We start from the raw sequence: 24,274 nt of genomic DNA on the forward strand, positions 1-24,274 counted from the left end.
CCTTTAATTTGGAAACAAGGTGTGTGTGTGTGTGTGTGTGTGTGTGTGTGTGTGTGTGTGTGAGTGAGTGTGTGTTTCTATGCAACAAACATCACCTCTACCTGAAGTAACTTCAGAACAAAGAGCCCAGGACAGTTTAGTACCCTTTCAGCATTTTTATTACAAATATTTACACCATCATTTCAATCATACAAATATAAAAAGCAGCTTAGAATTTGAGGTAATGTCAGTTTCACAGGTCAGACATGAACAACAACATTTCAGTGATTTAAAAACACAGAAGGTTTGGATTACACCATGTGGACTGCCTGTTTCTTTCTCTTTTTCCAAAGCACCATGTGAACACAGTGTATGTAGGACAGTCCAGAGCAGTAGTATTGATTCATCAAAGTCCACAGCAGCAGCTGAAATGTGTGTGAATATATATATGTGTGTGTGTATGTGTGTGTGTGTGTGTGTGTGTGTGTGTGTGTGGGGGGGGGGGGGGGGGGGGGGGGGGGGGCAGTGTGCCTGCCCTTCCTCTTTCACTGTTAGAGTCTGATATCCCCGTACACGGGCAGGAAATTCCCTCAAGTCCAGTGGTGTGTGTGTGGTGCTCTGTGTTCAACCGTCTGCCACCTCACTTCTTCTTCCCTGACTCACTTCACTCTCCGCTGATTCACACATACACACACTTTGAGTCAGCACCAGTCACTTGTTTGGACTCATTTAACTGAAGGTGAATCACAGGGAAACGAAAAGTAACACAACCAGTTCCCCTTCTGTTTCTTCCTCAAACTTTCCGGCCCGTAGCTCCCCTCGGTCTGCTTCTCTGTTTCTTCTCCTTCTCGGCTTGTTGATCTCCGGGGGGGCTTTTCCCAGCCCGGCAGGCACAGTCAGCTCGACCAGAGAGGTCGCACCATGGCCCCGGTAATCCCTCTGTCCCGGGACCGCCGATGTAGGTCAGCTCCTTGGTGCGCTAAGGGATCAAATCACCCTTATAGGTTAACGAGGAGTCGAGAATCACTCCGCTCCAAAGTCTCATTGGAGGCTATTTTCTCCCCCCCATATGTTCAGAAGGCAGGTATAACCCGATTTAGAGACAAAGCGGTCAGGGACTCCCCGGCCCCGGCGCGACAGCTGCCCAGCGGGGCCGCATACCTCTCCTCCCCGGGCTCCAGCCTCGCCCTCTTGCTGGGAAGGAAGTCGGGCGCCGCCGACGCCTTGCCCCGGCGTTTCCTGGACTGCCTCGCCGGACTCAAGTTCTCTTTGTCCTCTGTGAATTCACTATCACACCCTTCCTCCGCGCTGTCCGGCTCCTCTGTGGGCGGCTCGGCTGGGCTCAGCGCGGACTGGGGCTCAGGCTGAGGCTCGGGCAACTCGGCTCGCTCCGCCGAGCTGGAGCCGGTGTCCATCGGCTCCTCCGGTGTTGGCTGCGGCCCGCTGGGCAACTCGCTCTCCCGGGAGGAGTGATAGATGTCCCGGGCAGACCTCATGACCAGGGAGAGCAGGAGGCTCCGGTGGAGTCTCAGTCCGCCTCTCTGGGTCCTGGAGGCGTACAGCTTGCTTATCGACACGGCCAGGATCCGTCTGGCTTCGGCGTTCACTTCCATTGCTGCTGTGGCACTCATTGTTTGTTGTTTTTTTTATGCGTAATTACGCACGGTTGTTTTGGCACAGTCACCAAAAGGCTCAACAAGTAGACGAGCTTTGTCTGTCCTGAGCTGGACTTGAGTTTCTAGTGTGTTGTCGGGCTCAGCTCGGACCTCTGCTGCTCGCCGGGTGTTGTAGTGAAATGAGAGTGTGTGAGTAGCAGGGTGGCGTTTTATTTCCTCGTTGACGTAACGTGGACTTCATTCCTCAGTTAGTGACAAGCAGGCGCCGCCCACACCTGCTAGTGAGCACACACACACACACACACACACACACACACACCATCTGTTCGGTCTACCGTCTCTTTCTCACAGTTGATCTCCTTTATTATTCAGATTTCTGCTTTTGCTGCAGCTCGCCAGGTGAAATTCACCACATTCTACAAAGGTTCATTTTTTATATTTGACCGTTTCCTCTTTCTCTGTTTATTTGCAGCCTCATAAACATGAAAGTAGCTATAATATAAAATACCACAAACCACGGCGACGCATTGGGCCTGTCACTGTCAGGAATATAGATGTTTCACAGAAAAGCAAAAGGTATTAATGATACACAAACTGATGGTGTGTTAACAATCAAAGGTAACTGTGGAGATTTATTGTTGAGATTATAAAGTCACGTTTCTAATTCTATAAATATTTGTCATTTGATAAACGACATAATAAGGTTTCTATAATAACTTCTACTCTGTGTGGTTGTAATTCTCAGTAACAACAGACTTTGTGAAATCAGGTTCAATATGAGCAACACAATGAAATTTCTGTTTTAAAATCGATCATCGGGAGGAAGTGTTTGGCACATTTGCGGCGCGGTGTTTGAGGAAGTGTTTTTAACGGGGGGTGTGAGAGCGGCCGCCCGGTCGGCTCCGGTCGGGTCCGGTCGGGTCCGGTCGGCTCCGGGGCGCAGAGGTCCGGGGCGCAGAGGTCCGTCGGTGTTTACATTCCGCCGAAAACCCGGGCGGCGGTTCGAAGAATTTACGTGGGAGAGGTCGGGAGTTTCTGCACACACACACACACACACACACACACACACACACACACACACACACATATATACACGTGACGTCACTCACTCGCTCTCTCAGATTCCATATATGGCCCATCCGGTAGTAAAGCCCTGTGGGGACGCGCACAGTGGAAAAGCCGTGACGTGAACGCGCAACCGCAAACCTCCCCTCCTCCCCCCTCCTCCTCCCCCCTCCTCCTCCCCTCCCCCTCGCTGTGTCCTCTCTCTCTCTCCCTCTGCACCCGGGCACAGCGGTGATGGCGTCATCTCTCCGCCATATATGGAGTTGTCACCGGTGTAAATAAGGTTACCAGGCAGCGGCACGGCTCAGGTCAAACGGCAGCAGGGCTGTCAGGCCCAAGCATGATGATGCTTTTAAGTGCGGTTGGAAATATAAAAACTTTCAGATGGACAGCCTGAGAAAGCGGAAAAATTCTGCAGTCAGACAATACATGTTACCCGTCTTTTATGAATGTGGAATACTTTAAGGATAATAAGTCATGACCATAATAAAATTTAAAAAATAAATAAGTATGATCATCATAACTGAACTAATGATATTGCACATTCTTTCATTTTTGCACAATGGTCTTGGCTTGGTATTTGCTTTTTTTAATTCTAGGCTACTCGTTCATTTGTGATGTTGATTCAATAGAACAAAAAAACTGTAAGTAAATAAAGATGTTGAACAAGGAAAAACAGAATACAACATGACTTTTTTTTAAACCTTACCCATAACCTGTTCCTCCCTGCCTCTCTGGTTTGTTTCCTGCGCTGCAAAAATGCTAAATTTATCTCCCACAGTTAAAAGTGAATGAAAAGCTAATGTTATTTTAAACAGAAATAAAATAAATAGACTAAAGTGACAATAAGTAAAGAGAGCGAGTGCTGCTGGGAGATTTGTTACACTACTTTTGACTTGTAGGCCTAAAAATTTCCACCCCACCAGTTTCCAAGTTGTTTTTTTCCAGTTTTCTAAAAGTTATGACGTGTAATTTTGTGTGTGAAAATGACAAACATATGGACCCTATATCAGCCAACTTCCATAATTTAAAGCAACTGAAACATGCCATCTTGTTCAGAACCCTTTCTTACACCCACACCACTAACTCTGCTTGTCATATAACTGTAACTCAGCGCTCAACAAGTGTTCATTCAAAGTGCTAATTACACAAGTTATCAGTAACACTGGCGATCACCACCCTGGGCTGTCAGCTGCTGTAAAAACATGCAAGTTGTAACCATGGAAACCTCTCCCATCACTTACTTTTCCTTCCCGCATGACGTGAACATGGCACAGAAACACAAACACTATAATGGAAACCAAATGCCCTAACTGTGTATTGTTTTCTCTGTCATTATATCAAGATGTTACAATTATTTTTACAGTGACAAGTTACTTAAAAAAAAAATTAAACATCACTGTTGTTGACGTGCTTTTAAAAGCCAATTTGAAATAAAGTAGTTGACTTTTTTATTCCATTGAAAAAAGCTAGAAATGAAATGAAAAATCTGATTTCAGGATGGCAGTTTTACACCTGCAATCTCACAAAAACATATTATAACAAATGCAGATATTGAAGGTACAAAATAAGAATCTAAACCTGGAATTTTAGAGAAGCAAATGGTCAAATCTTACAATACACACTACCTGACACAATATGAAAGAGAAATTCTGCTCAACCCTGACGTCCACATCCATCGTCTGCACTCGTTATATTTGGCATTAACACTGTAAACTGATCTGTTGTTGCCGGTTTGTGTTGCAAGTTTAAATCAGACTAAATCACAGTTCGGCTCTTAACATGCCCCTTCGACCACTAGTTGTATGAGCCGAGCGGTTCTTAAGCAAAGAAAACAACCAAACAAGACTTCACCTCAGGTCTGTACCCGACTGGTCGCTATGGTGACAGTGTTATGTGTGATTATGCTTACGCTGCCTCTGCTTGAGGCCAAATGGGCGGTTGAGTATGTGTAAGGCAGTGTGTGTGTGTGTGTGTGTGTGTGTGTGTGTGTGCCGACCAGAGGGTGGGGCCTGCTTTTTCACTCTACAGTATTTCACTCTATAGTATAAACAGTGGTTGGTAGGCCTAGGAAATGACCTAGTTGCCAAAATATGCATTTACAGGCAGGAAGCATGGAAACGGTTGCCACGGTTGACATTTAATAGTGACCATGGTGAGGTTTTTCTTATTTATTTTTTTTGGTTAGCAGCATATGCTCTTCAGTTTAGCTCCTTAGCTACAAAGCATGTGTCCTTCATTTTTCACTGATCGTTTTTTAACGTGCATCCTGTGCATGTTTAAATTTGCAGATATATTTTTCTTATAGTTGCAGGTGGCTTTGGTTTCTGCTCATGTCTGTGAGGCTGAAAATCAAGCAACAGACTCTTGGACTGTGCTTCAGTTGCTGAATCAATCACAGTAAAAAAAAACAAAAAAAAAACAGGTTTATCTAATTAGTTGTTGTCACTGTTAAATTATTGTCAAGCAGTTTAAAGCTGCTCTTATCAAATGACTATGTGTAAAGGGGCTCCTCGTAGAGAGAATCATCACGAGTTCCAGATCAACGAACACTGTACAGCACCAGATGACGGACACACAAAGTTATCTACAGGCTGAAGAGCACGAGAGCATTAAGCAGCAAAGATTCCAGACTGAGTCACTTACATTTGCCAGGTGGACGGAAACAATAACTGTAATGTCGCTCTGTTTCTGCTCAGTATATAAATAAACCAATGCTTGCTAACACATTTGCCATTTTAATTACATAATATGATTCTACAGTCAGTGGCCGCTTCATGAGGCGCAACTGTACAATGCAATGTAACCTAATAAAACTGCTCTGCCAGTTAATAAAATCTACTTTTATGATGCTTTTAATGTTCAGTTTTTTTTTGACACCGCCGTAGAGGAGTTCTTTTCATTTTAGAGACGGGTGATAAATTAAAGGAAAAAGCTGAAAAATGCCTCCAGCTACGGGGCACGAGGAGTCACTGGTGATTTTATAAATGATGATAATCATGTGCTATGGCCTCCACAGTCACGAGATCTCAACCCAACTCAACACCTATGGGAGACTGTGGACCGATGTGTGTTTAGGAGGAATGATGTTCATCCCTCTAGTAGAGTTCAGAGACCTTGCTGAGGCCCTTTATGTTAGATTTTCCTTTAATTTGTCACCTGTCTGTGTGTCTCTACATAGAGGTGATAGTGATGGTGGTGTACACGTCTGCACTGAGATGCTTCTAATAGTCTAATAGTCTACTTTTCTTGCCAATACAATTTTATAAAACATCAGAAAAACAGGCAATATCACTGAATAAACCATTTTTAGCAAATTAACATATTTCAAAGTTAATTGGCCAAATATACTGAAACATCCAAGAATCAGACTATGATTGTCAGTAACTCTAAATTTTAAAAGTACCCAATTTAACAGGTTTGACATGGATTTCCTTGCTGTATTTAAAGGCTTGAGAAGAGTTGAGCAGCTTGAATGTAGCTCGGTGGTTAAAGTGGCTGGGCCTGTTTGATGGTGCTGCAGATTTATGACGCACAGCCTGATGTTTGTTGTGGTTCTCAGCTGCATCCTGGCGTGGTTTGCTATCAGCTAATGTCGCGACGTGTATTCTCTCCTCTTCCTTCCTCAGTACAGTCCCATGTAAGGTGAGCTCTCAAAGAAACCAAGTGGTAACTGCTCATAAACCTTTTCTCTTTTTTTTCTTCATTATTCTCAACTGAATGCACTTTAGCAGGAGCAGCAAGTTGTAATCATGACTTCCAAACATGAAAGTAGGTCATCCTTACAAGGAGCACTTGAAGGCACCATAAGGGAATGGGTCAGAGTGTCTATTTTTAGCCTCAGCACTTCTCTGACTGTTTCCTCATGCTTGTTGACTCTGGGCCAGTTTCTTTCGTCGCCCTGCAGAGCAGCTAGGTACATTTCAGACTTTGCTCTCTTCCGGCAGAGCAGATTTTCCTGCTACATCGAGCTGCGTGTTTTAAAGTGACTCAAATTTTCCACTCAGACAGTTCTCAGATTCAACTGAGCTGGACAGTAGATGAGCAGCGGAGATAGATCAAGTGATAAAAGAGAGTGGAAAAGAATAACAAACTATTTCTGAGTTTTAAAAAAACACTGGTGATTCTATTTTTGCGATTACGGGTTATATATATCATGTCACACTGCTTTCACACCTTATCTTAGGGGCAATACCCAACATGCTGTACGTTCCATCATGGTAATGGTTTGTATCGGGTGGTTTGTCTCCACTTTACTTGCACATTTCAGATTTAATACTGATGCATTAATATAGAGCTGCAAACACCTGTGTCATAGGTGTCTGGTTATATTGCAGTTTCTGGTTATTACTGTAAAAGTTAATCCAGTTCCCAGCCAATCAGAATATAGTGTTTTCTGTTGCCATGGTGTAAAAGTTAATAATAATAAGTGCAGGGTTTCACAGACTCTGAAATTCAATATTTAATTTGTCGTTTGTCTACATGTTGATGATGGTGCACAGGCATCTGAGCGGGGACGTTGTACTCGCTTTCACATTGAAAGACGTAAAACTACACTTCAGGATAATGTTGAAATTATATAATTTCACTCTGTATTTTAAGGTTCACTGATTCAGTCAGTTCATCACCATATATAATCACCACATTCATTTTGAGACATTAGTGTATTTGTTGCTGAAGACTGAAGCTGAGAAGACTGGCAATGTCCAGCACCCTGGTATCCCATCTATAATTTGTGGCACATCTAAACATTATATCCTGGGCAGAGACCTGGATTAGCCTTTATTCCAGCTGTGGGAAACCTGACTCTGCTAACTGGAGCGCTATGGGACACGGTGGCAGGCGAACCCCTTCATCCAGGTTTCTGATCATTCTCCTCCCTGCATCATTAATTCCAGACTAACGACAACACAACGCAAGTTACATCAGAGCTCAGCAGAGCAAAATCTGTGGTTCAACAATCGAATGGTGATCAATAATAATAAAAGGAGACTGTAGGTCTGTAATGTGGGGCATGGACTGTGACGTCACTCTGGTTTTCCATCACCGCAGCTCAGGCAGCACAGAGACTAAACTGTGTTCATGCTCAGCTGTTGTGGTAACTCAGGAGCTATAGACACACCTGCACACAGACAATCAAAACACCTGTTATGATCATGTTTACAAGGACATGAATAATCAGGTTTACGTCATATAAGATAAGATCAAAACAAGGAAGAGACTCAAAACTGGAATGTTATGTGCATTTAAACAACCTGGCTCACAGAGTAAACTGGACTTGTATTTCTATTGTTTCTGTTGCCAGCAAAAGGTGGAGGACTCTCTCTCCCAACATATTGATACTGTTGGCACTTTGTCAGATTTTTTGTACAATGGGAGCACACTGAAATAATAAAGGTCTTAAAACTCTAGCTTGACACAGATCCACAGGGGTTTATATTCCCACGCTGATTCACTTGCCTCGGATGACCACAAACCAGCTGACACAGGGTGAACACAGTCTAAAGTCAAAGCAAAACCTCTGACCAAAAAAAAAAAAGAAAGCAGAAGTTGGTGTCAAGAAGTGATGCAATTTAAGGGAAATGGGAAAGCAGCAGATTAATGAATATTATTGACTCGAGAAAACTGGGCTCTGACTCCTACAGAGCCTGTGTCAAGACTTACGCTTGTAACTGTGGCTGCGAATTTTCACAGGAAAGGACGGGGGGAGGTGGAGTGAAGGAGGAGTAGAGGGGAGGAAACAGGATGAAGACAGGAAGGAAGGAGCTGGACAGGACAGGGTGGGTTTGAGAGAAAAAACCCACAGAGACAAATGGGTGGGACAGGAAGGACAGATGTAAGGCAGTACCTACTGGAGGATGTGCTGAGTATGCATGTTTTTTTTTTTTCTTTTCCAGCAACACCCTGCATTGATCCGCTCTGTTCATTAGTGTACATCCTTTTCTAATTAATTATTAATGAGAGCTCCATGTTGTCCGCACGATTCATTAACCTCTGTCATATTTCCATTTCATTTGATGAACAAACAGATGAAAGAACTGTGGAGGAGATTCTAGGCTTGTTTTGAGGAGGGTTGAAATTTAGGCATCCTATCCTATCTATCCTATCCTATAACCTATCTATCCTATCCTTTCCTATCCTTTCCTATCCTAATTTACATAAATGCAGGTAATATAGAGTTTCAGATCTACTATACTTTGACAATTGCCCTGAGATTTGATCCCCCCACTTCAATATACAAATTTCCAAAGTGACATTAAACACATCTTATGACAATTAGACAAAAAAAATTTATAACTCCATAAAAATGTGGATGAATGGATAATGAAATAGACAAAGTGTGACAGGTGTTCATGTGCATATAAGGCCAAAAATGGCAAAATCTAGTTTTCTCTGAGCGGATTTAGGCGTCTTGCAATGTTTTACATTCAAAACCTTTGTCATTTAATTGCTCGACACAGCCATGGTGTACGCACACAGGTGTTTTCACTTATGTTGCTTAACATTATGTAATTCCCAGCACAGCTCCACCCACCTTCAACCTGAGCAGAGGTCAGATCTGATCAGCCAGAGTAACTGAAAACAGGGCAGGGCCTTTAAGAGGATATTCAGGAAGCAATTCAGAGGTCTGGAACCAGTCTGTGAAGTTTCATGGCAACTCCACAAACAATGTGTCTGAATATGTAAATTCAGTATAACACAGAGTACGTCCAGTGGTAAAAATAGAATCCCACCTCTATTCAAAGCTGCTAAATTGAGCAAAACTTCAATATGTTGTGTAGTATTACCTTTGTATACCAAACAGTGGAATTGCAAACAACACAAATCTAGTCTTATTAAATGTAAAGACGGACAAAGAATGTATAGGCCTGCTTTTGAGAACAGAAAATTATTTCAGACCTTGGAAACAGCTGTTCAGTTGGTCAGTAGCTGTTCTAGCGCTTTCAGTCATGTCACATGATCTTCATCCGCAGATGGGAGTTTGCCCAGCTGTCCATATGTCCTATTCTTGCAGAAGACATCTACATTATTCGAGAAGGACACGCTAAAAAAATCCCCCTCCCCCCCACTCCTACATTCCTAATGCAGGCTCATTTACAGGCAGAAAAGGCCTCTACTGTTTTTATTTGTGAGTATCTAGGCAGTGAATAAAGAGTAAGAAAACGTAAGCTGAGGTTTTGTCTGTGTAAACTCTAGGCTACTGTACGGCAAGTTACTGCAAACTCGGGCAGTGATTGCATAGATGTTACCATGGCAACTAATCTTATACAGATGTGTATTACCAGTGACTCCACTTCTGTTCCAACACAGCATTTCTCCAGACTTCTGGCCAAGTTCTTGTTTTTTTCTGTTTTTTTCTTTAGATTAAACCTCCACTTTATTCCCCTCCATCTCTGCATCAAAACACAATTATTTTACTGGTTTAGAGCTGGTTTACGGGGTTTTTTTCTCCTAACTTTTATAAGCTGAAATAGGAGAGAAATGATATGGCGTTGAATAATGAATTTGAAGTAGAAATATAAGTCACTGGAGGGTGTTGGAATTTATTTCTGCTGCTCAGTTCGGAGGCAAATCTTGTACTTTTTACTCTTTATATTTTACATTTATGTGATAACTTTGCAGATTCTGATTAATAATACAAAATAGAATCAACAAATAAATAATAATGACTATAATGCAATGACATAATGCAGTATTTTACTCTGAAACAGACCATTAGTGTAGAGTGCTTGTGCTTGCAAAATAACTAAAGTTATCAAGTAAATGTAGTAGAGTAAAAATTGGAGTATATTTGCCTCTGAAATGTAGTAGAGTGGAAGTAAAGTAAAAAAAAAAAGTACTCGACCCATGTACAAGTACTTCAAAGGTGTTCTAAAGTACTGCACTTCAGTAACTGGTCTTTTCCACCAGCAGACTGCAAAGCGTCAGAGGACCGTTTCAGAAGTGCGCATGCGCCTGGAGCGAAGCGGAAGGAAGCATCATGTCGATAGAAGACCCATTTTTCGTTGTGAAGGGGTGAGATATGAACAAATAAAGACCTAAAACTCAGTGTTACCTGACGCCAATTCGAGCTATTACACGTTCAAAGTCTGATTTGTGAGGGAGTTGGTGTCTCCCTCAAAGACGAAGTTACATTAGTGAAGTTAGCTTAGTGGCTAGCTGCAGCTAACTATCGTCAATGCTAGTGCGAGCTGCGCAGAGGCAGCCAGTGTCGGTGTGTTGATGTTCTCTCAGACTAACGACAGTCTGACTGATCTCTGAGATTTGCTTTTGTCTCATGTGGCTGTCGCTGAAAACATCTGGGCAGCTGTGGGCCTCTCCTGTTAGACAGTTAGCAGCAGGCTGCGAAGTCAGGGGAGGATGCGAAATGCAGCTTCTGGTGTTTGTTTTGGTGAAGCGAGGGGCGTAGCTGCAGAGTCCAGCCTGAAAAACAACAGCCAGGTGTCTGAGGGCTGAAGTCACGTAGCCAGTTTCCGCGCTGTTAATGATTTTCATGTGTGTGTGTGTGTGTGTGTCCAGGGAGGTCCAGAAGGCCCTCTCCCGTGCTCGGGGCCTGTTTGATAGGTGGGAGGAACTGCTGCAGGATGGGACACAGGTGAGCAGGGCTGTAACACCTCAAACACATCACTGCAGAAATCACTGTCCTGGAGCCATGAGTCTCTGAGGGCCATTTGTGGGTGGATATTCTGACTGACTGACACATGCAGCACTGTGCAAATGCTTTCGGCAATAAAACTTAAGTGAGGGTAATTTCAGAATTGATGCCATGAATATTTTTATTAATCAACTTACGTCAGACAAGTAATAAACAGTTAAAAGACAAATCAAATTATTATTTCCTGTGAGCACCATGTGCTTTCAAGACAGCACCACTTATCCTCAGTACACTTGCAGACAGGTTTTCAAGGTGCTTGACAGGGAGGTGTGTTCGCACATCTGGGAAAACCTGCCACAGTTCTCCTGTCTCGGTGTCTTCTGTGTGTTCAGACTTCATAATGATGAGGTCAGGGGTCAGATCATCTGTTGCAGGACTCCTTGTTCTTCTTGACGCTGTGTGTTTGGGGTGGTTGTCCTGCAGCCGAATGAATTTGGGACCAATCGGACGCCTCACTGATCATATTGCATGATGGACAAGACTTTGTATATCTAAAGTGCCCAAAACTTTTGCACAGCACTGTATATCAGAACAAAATAAAAACAATAAAAAGTATGTCACAAGCAGATAGGGAGACACATCAATTTGACAACACGCACAAATAAACATGCTGCACTTGAAGGAAAATTGTACAGAACATCACAAATATTTCTGGGAGAAACTGAAAACTGATGAACACAGTGAGTGAGAACCTGCATGTTAACAGACTGTGGAGAATATTTATACTGTGAGTGACTTTGGTTCGTTTCTGCCATCTCAGGTCAGTCGGGATGAGCTGGACTGGAGTGCCAATGAACTGAGGAACTGTCTGAGAGCCATAGACTGGGACCTAGAGGACCTCAGTGAAACCATCAGTATCCTTCGAACAGGAGAATAATGTCTTTCCCTCATCCTCACAACCCGTCCCATCACATGACTGTCAGTATTTTTAAAACAAACAGAGGCTTTGTGTCGCTCTCTCACTTCCTTTCTTTATTTCTCCGACTTGTCCAGCAGATGAATTAATCTCATAAAGTCCAGAACCATTTTACTGCCATGATAATTAAGCAAAGATCCGAAACATAAAAAAAAAGACTCTTTCAGTTGTTTGGAAAATGTTACAAAAATAGAGCAGAAGCTTCAGGCAGAGGAGGGAACACAACCTGCTTCTATTTAATTGTCGGACTTGTTGTTTATGCTGTGACTCATGGCTGTTGTTGTGAGTCACAGCTGTTACATGAGAGCGGGCACGATTTGTGCGACAGGAGAGCCACTAACAGAAGAAGCTGGTTTAAACTTAATGATAATAGAAGAAGGTTCACCAGGGTTTTGATAAAGGATGCAGCTGAGTTTATTAAACTTTAACACATTGTTATCGTTAACAAACAACAGTCAGTCAATAAACCAGGGAAGATTTTTAACATAATTCAGTTACAGTCGCAGTGATCGTAATGTAAGCTGTCAAAAAAAACTTTTTTTTTAAGCTTAAAACACATTACCACTGACTGTGGTTGTTATATTGCTCTGTGACGCCTTGTTTAAGTGGATGTGTGTTAAATTATGGAGGGAAGACGACATTAAAGGATATTTAGGCTTTAAATACTAGATAAATAGAGGCAGTATTTTAAATGATGGGGATATTCATGTATACTTTCACAGTCAACACAATTTGCTGACAAACTTTCTCCACTTTTTTATTTATGTTCTTAAGTATGATTGGCTGATGTGAATAAATGCATAAAAAGTCTTTTTAAAGTTCTGCAGAATTTTACGAGCAACTTTAACACAACTTTATTTAAGTAGGTCCTAAATAAATAAAAAATCCAATGCAAAAAAACATTAAGATAAAATGAACACAAGGGATATAAATAAATATGAAAATCAATGATTAAAACTCTTAAAAATAAAAGCTAGATTAAAAACATTGGCCCTCAAGTTTCCTTTTGAATAAGAAGACATGTTGTTTGGTCCGTTGGCTCCTTGACTGATTCAGGTATTGTGGAGTCGAACCCGGGGAAGTTCAGACTGGGCGACAATGAACTTCAGGAGAGGAGAGACTTTGTGGAGCGAACCAGGAAATCTGTCCAGGTAAATTAAAGTTTGTTTATTGTTTTTGTTTTTTTTCTACCATGATGGTTTTGCCTTCTCATATAACAGGATGTCAGTGTCTGTGTGTATCGTTCCACAAATATTTGTGAGTTATAATAGAGACTGACTCAAATATCAGCTGGACTGATCACTTGATATTAGTTTAGCACAGACACATCGGTGTCAGCAAATGTTTCAACAGATAAATCATAACAAACTCTAAATACTAAAGACTTATTTATTATAGAGTGTAGCCATTAGATAATTTATCCACCAGAGGACTCATTTATGTTTAAAAAAAATGCTGATTTATTGTTATCTGATGATTTTAAAACTCAAATAACAATATATATCAGAATATCTGAAAAAAACAGTTTCAGTCAGTATCTAATGTTTTATTTTGTAGTTATTTTATCTATACTGTGTCTAAATAGAAAACTACTGTGTCTTGCGTTTATTTCTCCCATGTATGAAGAGAACAACAGCTGTTATTGTGTCTTTATACTCAATGAGAAAACCTCAAACAGAAGTAATTAACTGAGTCTAACTGTGTGGTGTTTAAACAAGCTTCAGCTCTGCACAGAACGTGTGTGTTTTAGTTTGAAAGGTGTCACCAGTGGTTACAGGTGACCAGGCTGGAAAAGAGCCAACTACACAAAGGCTGCCTGGAAGGCGTCTGTTGTAGTTTGACAGCTGAAGAGCACAGATTGTTTAGGCAAAGTCAAACACCAGTGGACGCAGCAGCTCCCAACACTGAAGCACACAGTAATTTATGTGTTTTCACTTTTTGTTGTAAGGAGACGTAGAATCGATTATCTATCAACACCTGTCGCCATGTTTACTTTGCTCCGAGCTCCTGACTCGGCTGAACTTAATCACTGTCCAGGCTGCAGGCACAGTGGAAAATATGAGTCAGTTTCTAACACGAGTCTTGCAGGCAAAGGTACAGTCCTGAAAATAGACCTGAAGAGAATTGAGTCATGTGGGTCAAACGGCTTCACTGAGGAGGAACAAAGGACTTTCTGACACCTTGATTCACTATGATTAATGGAGCCGTCTGCACTGAGAGGGGCCTTTAAAGTGATTTTTGCAATGATTGTGACACATTGTGGAGTGAGTGTAAAGCGTTTTCATGTGTGTTTGTGCAGGAGATGAAGGATCAGTTGTCCAGCCCTTCTGCTGTGGCTCAGGCAGAGAAGAAGAACAGGCAGGTTGGTGGACATTTAAACGCACAAAGACACACACAACACATACACTTTACTGGGTACAGTCAGTTACATTACAATTATCACTCTTCCATCACTGTGACGCCACTATTCAGTTTTTCTGATGGGCTTTGAAAGTGTTGCATAACAACAGCCCTTTATATATCATCATAAAATCTTATCTAAAGGTCCCATATTGTACAAATGTCCGTGTGTTTTTTCATTATAAAGCAGGTCTAGGTTCTATATTAACACTGTGAAAGTATCAAAGCCTCAGTCCACAGAGAAATGCACACAGCCTGTATTCAGAAACTGAGCCTTAAAACTGGCCGTCAGGACTTCTGGAACTTTGTGATGTCACAACAAAGCAGTCACTGCCCTCAGCCATGCCTCAAGCCCTGCCCACCTGGACCCACCATCCAAGTTTACAGGATTTGGTTTCTCTGAGTGTTTACCTGAAATCTGCTATATTTTTATTGCATCACTCGGGAACCAATCAGGAGGGAGGCTCAGAGGCTGTGAACTGTCAAGTTAAACACATCATTACAGGTTTAATATTTTACTGTGACGGCTGTAGCGCTCTACGTTCCTGAAAAAAATGTTGTATGGATGAAAAGGGAGAAATAACGTTGCTATTTTTTGGATCCCTACGACTTGAGGGGCAAAATCTACATTTTGACCTGAGGATGGAGCCTTAATCAGGGGGTTTATTGTGCACATTTTCCATTTAAGGACAGTTTTACATCGTCAGACATGGCTGTACTTCGTCAACAGCTGTACTTTTACTGATACTTACAATATAATCGATATATTTCAGCAACCTGTCTGTCTTTGTTTAGTCAGCTCATAGTTTTTGGCAACTGGACTCAATCAGCCAGAGTTTATTTGAACTTATTTTTCACACCTCAGCTGATGTGTTGGCAGGTCACTAACACATTTCTGCTGCATTGTGTAACATTGTTGTGAATATCAGTTTCAGCACAGCTCCAGCAAACTGTCGAATACACACTGTTCCAATCACAGACCTGCTTTTGTAACAACAAGAATATAACACACTCTTTTCCTGCTAACCCCGGGTCTTTGTGTGTCCAGGCTCTGCTGGCTTCTTCGGGCCAGGACAGGTCAACAGGACTGGAGGCTCATCTGGTGTCTGCAAACTCCAGATACATCCAGGAGCAACAGGAACAACAGCAGGTAGAGAGGGAGGGTGAATGAATGGATGAAATATAAAAGAAAGAGAAAAGAAGAATAGTAGGGTAGAGGAAGAAATGGAAAGGCCAAGGGAGAGAGGGAAGAAACAAAGAAGAGAGAAAAGGGGAAGGATGAAAGGAAGAGGGCGGAAAGGAGGAAGTGAGAGCTCTTGTTTGCGGATTTTATATTTTCTACTTTATTTTGCATTTCTCGTTTGAGGAATTCAGAAACGTGATCCCGAAACAGGATTAGTTTATAAAATTTTCCACCTCCTCCAGGTGAAGTCGTTATTGTCAAACCATTGTGTTGCAAGTTCCCACATAAGAGCATCCTGAGTTTCAGACTCAGGCTTGACACTGCAGATGATCACAATAACAGTGTAGGATTCCTCTTACAGTACCCGAGGTCTTTGTCTGCTTCACTCAGTATCACACTGTGAAGAAATGAAAGAGGGTTGAACACAGGCGGAAGGTGTCGGTGTCAGTGTCAGAGCACGAGCTGCTGGTTTCTGTTTCCTGTGGTGTTGACTGATGAAAGTTTTTCATCACACGTCCTGAGTCAGGTTGAGGTTTTTCTGAGGAACTGAATCAAAGATAAACTGCTTGCTCACGCAGAGCAGAGGACTTCTGATCCGGTGACGTCGTTTCATCGCTTCAGTGTAGATTCAGTCTCTTCTGCTCTATGTTATTGTATTTTTTGTAGCATTTTGTGCTTTGATTTTTTTGTTTTCTTTTCTTTCTTCACTGAGATAACAAGACTCAATGAAAACTATGTTCAACAGAGGTAAAAAAAGAACATTATAAATGCTGTTTGGGAAGTGATAGTAAAAGATGCTGCAAAGTGTGTGTAATGCTGTGTGTGTGTGTGTAGCTTATCATGCAGGAGCAGGATGAGCAGCTGGAGTTGGTGTCAGGCAGCATCAGAGTCCTGAAAGACATGTCGGGACGCATCGGAGATGAGCTGGACGAGCAAGCTGTGTGAGTGTACACACTGACGCACACACACACACACACACGTATCAATCTAACCACAATTAGATGTTAAAGTTCCCTTTCTATTTCTTTCTTTTACTTCTTTACCTCAGTTTACTGTAAATGATATTTTAGTCACTAAGTCAAATGTGAAAACACACTAAAGATGATTTAAAGTGTGTTTTGAACTGACTCAGTCATTATTTGTCTGGTCACAGACGCCTCATTCTTCCCCACTTCAAAGGTCTCCTTCTAGTTTAAGTAAATTCCATATTGTAAATGTCATGTTCAGTCGGTTCCTCATAGGACTGAATTAATCACTCTCCCAACAAAGAGAAGATGAATCAGTGACTGTTTTTAATCACTGAAGTCATCTTTTAAGAAAAGAAATGTTGTTCTGTGGTGTTCAGTCTCTCAATTGTGAGGATTATCTTTAGTGTCTAATCTGTTGGTTGGAGCAACATGAAGGCGTCACTGTCGGCTATAGGAAATTCAGATCGTGAAAATTTGTGATTTTTATCTATTTTCTGACCACATGATGAAAATCCATGACACAAGAAAGTAATTAGCACATGAAACGAAAATAATCTGTAGGAACAACTCATTTTACACCAGTGTTCGTCCACATCACCTTCAGCTGAGAGCATCAAGTTATATCAGAAGGCATTGTGGGAAATGTAGAAAATCGTAGTGTTGGGTTTCCTATTAATTTCATTCTGAATAATGAAGCCTTTTTACAGCCAATGGATGCATTGACGACAGTAGAGACAGAACTCCTGAACTCAGTTATTTAGCTGTTGATGTATTTGAGATGATTGTTTCCTGTAAGCGTCTCCTGTGAAAGTCCAGGATCTGGACTTGTTTAGTCAACAGGAGGCTGAGGCCACGTCCACGTCTTCAGGAAGCAGGTGGAGAATGATGTTTGTTTGTTTTTACACAATTCACAATGAGTGAACAGTGACTGAACACCCTCCTAGAGATGAACGGTTACCGGTTTCACGCTGTATCATGGTAGAAATGCTAGACAGTTAGTACTAGCGTTTAAATTTTAATTTTCACTATAACCATTTATTGCCGTGGTTAATTTGACTCCCGTTAGGTTCTGCAGCATCAACCAGTCAAAACATGGAGGAAGGCAGAGACAGAGCTGCTCTGGAGATTTATAAGCCTTCTAATACCTTTTTACACCAGAGTCAGCAGGTATAAGCAGGTTTTTTAAACGTGAGTAAACCCACTAAAAAGGACATTGATTCCTTTTACACTGCCAGATGAGTTTGCCTCCCTGTTCATAGCGATGTATTCACATGTACAGAGAGCGCACACACAGATGCAGGGGAGAAAGAACGAGCTGTAGCTGCTGAGTCTCTGTGTGAGACGCTTCGATGGGTGACTGTGTGTTTTTGAAACTTATTTCAGGGCTGCAGCTCACTGTGTCATCCCCGAGCGCAGTGTAGCCGTGGTGTTTCTGGTTTAACAGCACTGTGCTGGTCAGCCGACAGGTGTGTTTACAGTGTCTGTGCTCTGAAAGACGTCACAGATCAGGAAACAATAATAATAGTATATTTGTTTTTCCCTTGTTCACTGAGTGGGCATGCAGCAGATAAACCCAGTACTGCTACTGATCCCTGGTTTCTGTGACGCAGACGTGTTGGAGATGATATTATTTTAATGTTTAAATGTGAACATTCACTTTGTGAAATGATTTCAGGCTGTGTGTTATTACTGTTTGAATATTTTTAGCACATTTTAAAATATCATTATAATGATGATATCAAATGTTTATCTCGTTTCATCTCTAATGGAGACACACAGGGCTGAGCAGGAGAAACACCAGCGGCGTACACACACTACAACACGGTTTAGCCCTCGGTGAACAGTGAACCGCTCACTGTAGGTCACAATAGAGTCACGTGAACTTTCACCATCCTCAGGTTTACACCTTTAACCACACCACTACTGTGTGTGAAACACTTAAACACTGAGATGTGATGAACCCTTTGAGTATGTAGAGTTTGTTATTGAAATGAGAACACGTGATTCTCCTGTTGTTCAGGATGTTGGGGGATTTTGGAGACGAGATGGACCAGACGTCGTCCCGCATGGACTCAGTCCTGAAGAAGCTGGAGAAGGTGTCTCACATGACCAGCAGTAAGTTTACACATGGTTACAATTTATCATCTGTAATTATTTGTTAATTACTCCTTTCAGCTGATCTACCTGTGTGTCATCAAATTCCCTGACTTACAGCTCAGCTTGTTACACTTTATATCATCGTGATTATTGATGCTGTTAATGACCAATCAGGGCTGTGACGATATCAGCTTCTCACTACAAGATTATTGTGGCCAAAAGAACAATTCAGTTCAATTTTACTTTTTTATTTGACATAAAAAGATCACTTGTCGATTAATCATCCTTCTCTTGATTCTTTCATTTGAACTCTTCCTGTTGCTAACCAGCTTTCTGTTTTGAAACTGCAGCTTTTGCCATGAATGTGATCATTTAGTGTTCGATCAGACTGAGATAGCAAACAGGTTTACGATGTGGTCCGGCCAGCAACAACTTAAAAGTTACTATCTTTGGCTTATCACAGTGATGGGTCTTAATATGATAAAAAAAAATTGAAAGGAGTTTTTAAATATTTTTATAATTTTTAAACCAATTTCACCAAAATCTTAAAAAGTTGTTTTGCAAATGATTTGTTGACCCACAGGTTGGGAACCATCGGTCTGTATAAAAGTCAAATTCATCTTTAACTTTGTTTATTGTGTGTTTTGTCTCTTTTTTTTTTGTGAAATGAATTAGACTCAGACATGAGTGAAGGAGATGAGAGAGAGCCTGTGACCATAAAGAACAATTACACTGAATGGAGAGTGAAAAGGCAACAAGATGAACTAAAATACAAAAGATCCACAATCATATGTGTATTATTAACACAACATCAATATTTCATATTTTAATTATCATGGTTATTGTCAGTACCAGTATATCATGACATCCCTATGTGCAATATTAACTTTTACAGTCACTTGAGCTGAAACTGACATTCCTGCATTTCCATGTACAGTCGTTCTACACTGTGAATTAACCTGTTGTTACACTGACAATTACACAGACTGAGATCCATAATCACTGCTTCATTAGTAGATGTCTGGTTGTGTCATTTATTCCTCCAGGAAACAAACATCCTTAGACTAGTTGTGATGTTGTTGTCAGCGTTGTAGTGGAGTTAGACGACGGCTCCAGGGCTTCACTCTGACACAGCTGTCAAAGGCAGTGTTTTTACTGTGTGTGATACCCAAATACACTCACACATACTGAAACTGACTAAATAAGACGGAGTCCAAGTCACAGCAGGTTGATCCTTAAAGAGAAATTAAAAAAAACAAAACAATTAATTAATTGATCATTTAAATCAGTGGTAAATATTCTGAAGTCCACTCACTGAGCTGCTCCTGAAGCTTTTCATTACAAACTGTTTGTGTGTCTGAGGTCCAGAATAAATCTGTTCAGACAATAATCCGTTTTGTTTCTCAACACCTCCCCTGCTGCGTCCCTCAGGTCGGAGGCAGTGGTGCGCCATCGGCGTGCTGGTCACCATCATGATCGTGGTCCTCATCCTCTTCTTCGCTCTCTGATGTCGGCGACCTCTGACCTCTCGACTACGCTCACCGACTCCTCCCTGGCCGGACGGTCGGATTGGATGGATGGACAGATACAGGAAGAGGAAGGACGTGTCTCTCCTCCTCCTCCTCCTCCTCCCCCTCCCGTCCCTTCTTTTCTTCACACTGGTGACCTGCAGAGAGACGTTACGATGTGACCCTCCTCTCTCTGCTTTTAATGGATCTGGTGAGGGGGAAAAAGAAGCAGCTGGGGACTGTGAGCAGCAGAGCTTAGCATGGGGGTTGGGGGGGGTTGGGGGGGTTGGGGGGGTTGGGGGGGGGGGCGCTGGTGTTACATGTTTCATATTGGTACATTTCGGTTATTGTTGGAAATAATGGTACTGAATGGGAAGCTGCTGCTGTCAGGTTAAAAACACAAATCTGCTAAAAGATGCAGTTAAAACACATTTGATAAATCAGTGAATGTCACTTATGTAACATCAGGAAATAGTTTAATTCCTTCTTCATTCCTCATTTTGAGTGATGCTGCACATAATGAACCACAGACCTGATCTATTGTTAGTTTAAAGTTTTAAAAGTTTCCAGAAGACAGACTGACTGTAAACAAAATGTCAGTGAGGACAGCTAATGAGGCGTATTGATCCCAGTTGGCCCGTGAAACCTGATTCTTGGCAGCTTCGCCAGCCAAGATGTAGTTTTTTAGAAGCTGCCAGATATCGATTTTATTAACTGTTAAATCAGGAAACTTGAGTCGTTTGTGTTTTCAGCCGACAGGAGCAGCGGGGGAGGGAGGAGATGGGGTTCGGGGTTTTTCAGTGTTGCCTTAAATATATTTTTATACCGTTGTGAAATGCGCAGTATGTTTTATGTGCCTATGTGTGAATCACTTTAGGAAGTTATCACTAAGTACCAAACACCGGTTAAATCAGGGAATGGGCAGCAGTCTGCAGGTTTTCCCACCACGCTGACACGACTGCAGCTGATTTCACTGATGAGCACGTTTCAGCCGCAGAGGAAGAACGAGTCACCTCTGAAACCAGCTGCTGTGGTGTGTGTGTGTGTGTGTGGTCAAAACAAAACCACACCGACTCGCTGCTCATCCTGCCGGCCACTCCGTCACAAACAGCTCGTCTCCCGCCCTGACTGGGATCCGTGTGGCTGAGGTGAAGTCAGGTCTGCAGAGACCGCCACATCAGACACCCGCAGGTGTTTAAGCACACGATTGGCTGAGGCTTTTGTTACCCTCACTGGGTGATGAGAGGCAACCTTGGCTCGGAGCGAATGGGTTCGTCTGGTTTATTGAAAAGCGGTAGCCAATGAGGGGGAACAGTTGCTGGGCAGGATGTTGCTGCACACAGCCCAGACTTAGGCCTGCAGCCCCCTCTGCTGGAGGCTGCTGGCCGTGGTATTTCATTGTGTCTTGTCAGGTAACAGTGCCCACGTTAGGGTGTGTTGCTGTGCTCCATAAATATAAACTATGATGCTTTAATTTGAATTTTTGTGTAAATGAACACAGCTCCTGCACAAAAGCTTTTATGCAGACTCCATTTTATGTTTTTTCTTCATGTATAGTTTTGCTTTCATCTCCCAATTACAGAAAAAATTCAGAACTTCTGAGTTTTATATTTATATTTCCCCTCAGACTTGTTTTTACCAAAGAGGTCAGAGGTCAGTGCCCTTTGCTGGATGAAAGCTCCCTCACTGCCAGAGCTCTTTTTAATTTTATTCCTCTCACTAGTTTTTTTTTTTTTTAATGTGCTTTACATATTCAAGCCCTCGTTCCTTAAATGCTTCAGTGTGGAAAATTAACTCAGTGCTTGGAAAATGGCTGCGAGCACAAATGAAGCACTCATGTGGTTTCAGCTCCAGTGGTGAGTCACTGTCAGACCTGCACACAGAGAAGAGGTGTGTGAAGGTAAAGGCCCCTCGAAACACAGAAGGATTTTTAACACATCTTTTCTTCTGGGTGTTTAAACTTGCTGCTTTTCTATGTAAACATCTCTGCATTTGATTTTACAGCATGAGACTGTAAAATCACATCTGTGTGGGAGAGCGGTTCAGCGAGCGCTCTGTCTTTTTTTTTCTTTTTTGGCCGGTTTCCAGATGTGAATCCTAAAAAAAAAAACAAAAAAAAGACTTAATTTGTGGCTTCATGATGTTTGTTTTATCCACAGTAAAACTGCATATTGACCAAACATACTGCATCCATGCATCATCAGAAAATGACATTACGTCTCAACATGAATTTGATCAATATTATAAACATTATGCTCATTACTGTTTCATCTAACAAGCTAAAAGTTTAATTCTGGTTTAGCAGCTAAAAGCAGAGCAGTGCTGTGAAGCATAGATGCTGCAGATGTTCACAGATGTTTTACACATTTAAAGAACATAACCTTAAGATTAGCCCATCAATAGTTTTTGTTAGACAGTGGCCACTTTGTTAGGTACACCTGTACAGTCTAATGTGATCCAGTCCGACTGTCCTGCCATGACGCTGACTTTTATGAAGCCTGTAATGTTCAGGTTCATTGACACTGTCAGGTGTTTATTCAGTTATATGTTTTAGCACTGAGCCCAGAGTTTGCTGTGGTGTTGTGATGAACTCTGTTATATTCAGGTGTTTCTAATATTCTGGCCCCTAATGTGTGTAAACAAGGAGGACAACACAATCAGAAACTGTGACCTCAGTGATAAACATGTCTGACACACGGATGTTTATGGCAGGGCTGTTGCAGTAAACTGTAGAGGTGTATCTAATAAAGTGGCCCCTGGGTTAATTTCTCACATCATCATGTGACCTCACCTGACACCAAAACAAGCTTTCATTGGTCATCGTCTTTGAAGGAGATTAAACAAACCTCTTTAAGGTGGATTTGGGGAACTGACCTCTGACTGGTTAAATCTGCTAATGATGCTAATTAAACATCTCCCCTAATTAAAGTGCCAATGATCAGGAGGTTATTAATTTACATGACTGATCAGCAGCCAACAAGAACCAGTAAGATAAAAAATAAAAAAAAAAAACAAGTTTTGTTTTGATAACTTGTTTTATTCTGAAAGTCTCTTGTTGGTGAAACATTAGAGGTGGATCTGAATGTGTTAGATGTTACCAGCTGCCATTGTTCCCTTTGATGCCAGTCGGCACATGTTATAATATTTCACTGCCTTCAGTAAAGAGAAGGGCAGTGGCAGCCAAACCTGTGTTTCTGTTCATTTCAATTTATGAATAATTTGTTTTGTTTCCTTCCAAATACACTACATGAAGAGTTGAAGTTACTTGGCAGCTGTTGCTGTTATTGGACAAAAAAAAAAATATATATATATATAAATATATATATATATATATCTGCAAAATGAATCACACATGATTGTTTTGTTATTGCCACTTGGAGATTTCTGAAATTACTCAGTGGGGTTTTAAGTTTGATTAAACATGAATGATCTAAATGGTGGTGGTGTATTTTTTATTTTATTTATTTTTTATTTTTTAAACGTGTGTCACTCTGAATTTCTCTGCTGTTTTTAAACGCATCTAAGAGACGTGTTCAGCCTCATCCTGTCACTGTATGATTAAATGAATACAGTAGCTCTGGCTGCAGGGATATTTCTATTTTAGATAAAAAGCCTCCACCAAACTGCAGATGTTCCAGGAGTGAATTTTAATTGAAAGGCGCTCTTCAAAATGGAAACATCATCACGTCCTATTCTGAGAGCAGAGCCATCAAGTGAAATTACATTTTACTTTAGCCCTAATGAGCAGAGCGCAGGGTCCCTGACGGCTGCACGAACTGCACGCCGCTCTGAAAATAACCAGGCGGCAGCAGCAGCAGCAGTCAGGAGACCGACACATTCAGACATGTAACAGACGTCCTGTGAAAGTCAGGCATCAGCCGGTCAC

The 24,274-nt window shown here is 41.8% G+C and overlaps 2 protein-coding genes across 2 annotated transcripts; one reads left to right on the forward strand and one right to left on the reverse strand.

Moving 5' to 3' along the window:
* Positions 1 to 468: 468 nt before the first annotated feature.
* ier2b (immediate early response 2b) lies at positions 469 to 1,781 on the reverse strand. Its single transcript, XM_071504961.1, has one exon. The coding sequence runs from the start codon at positions 1,608 to 1,610 to the stop codon at positions 1,053 to 1,055; it is 558 nt and encodes a 185-aa protein (XP_071361062.1). The 5' UTR covers positions 1,611 to 1,781; the 3' UTR covers positions 469 to 1,052.
* Positions 1,782 to 10,537: 8,756 nt separating this feature from the next.
* stx10 (syntaxin 10) lies at positions 10,538 to 23,645 on the forward strand. Its single transcript, XM_071504361.1, has 9 exons — positions 10,538 to 10,676; positions 11,181 to 11,256; positions 12,077 to 12,170; positions 13,289 to 13,383; positions 14,532 to 14,594; positions 15,681 to 15,782; positions 16,650 to 16,756; positions 18,804 to 18,898; positions 20,312 to 23,645. Exons 1-9 carry the CDS (start codon positions 10,642 to 10,644, stop codon positions 20,386 to 20,388), a joined length of 744 nt encoding a protein of 247 aa, XP_071360462.1. The 5' UTR covers positions 10,538 to 10,641; the 3' UTR covers positions 20,389 to 23,645.
* Positions 23,646 to 24,274: the final 629 nt, after the last annotated feature.

This window comes from Trachinotus anak, unplaced genomic scaffold, assembly GCF_046630095.1.
Source record: "Trachinotus anak isolate AG129_WGS33_773 ecotype Australia unplaced genomic scaffold, CSIRO_AGI_Tana_v1 ptg000019l, whole genome shotgun sequence".
Taxonomy (NCBI): Eukaryota; Metazoa; Chordata; class Actinopteri; order Carangiformes; family Carangidae; genus Trachinotus; species Trachinotus anak.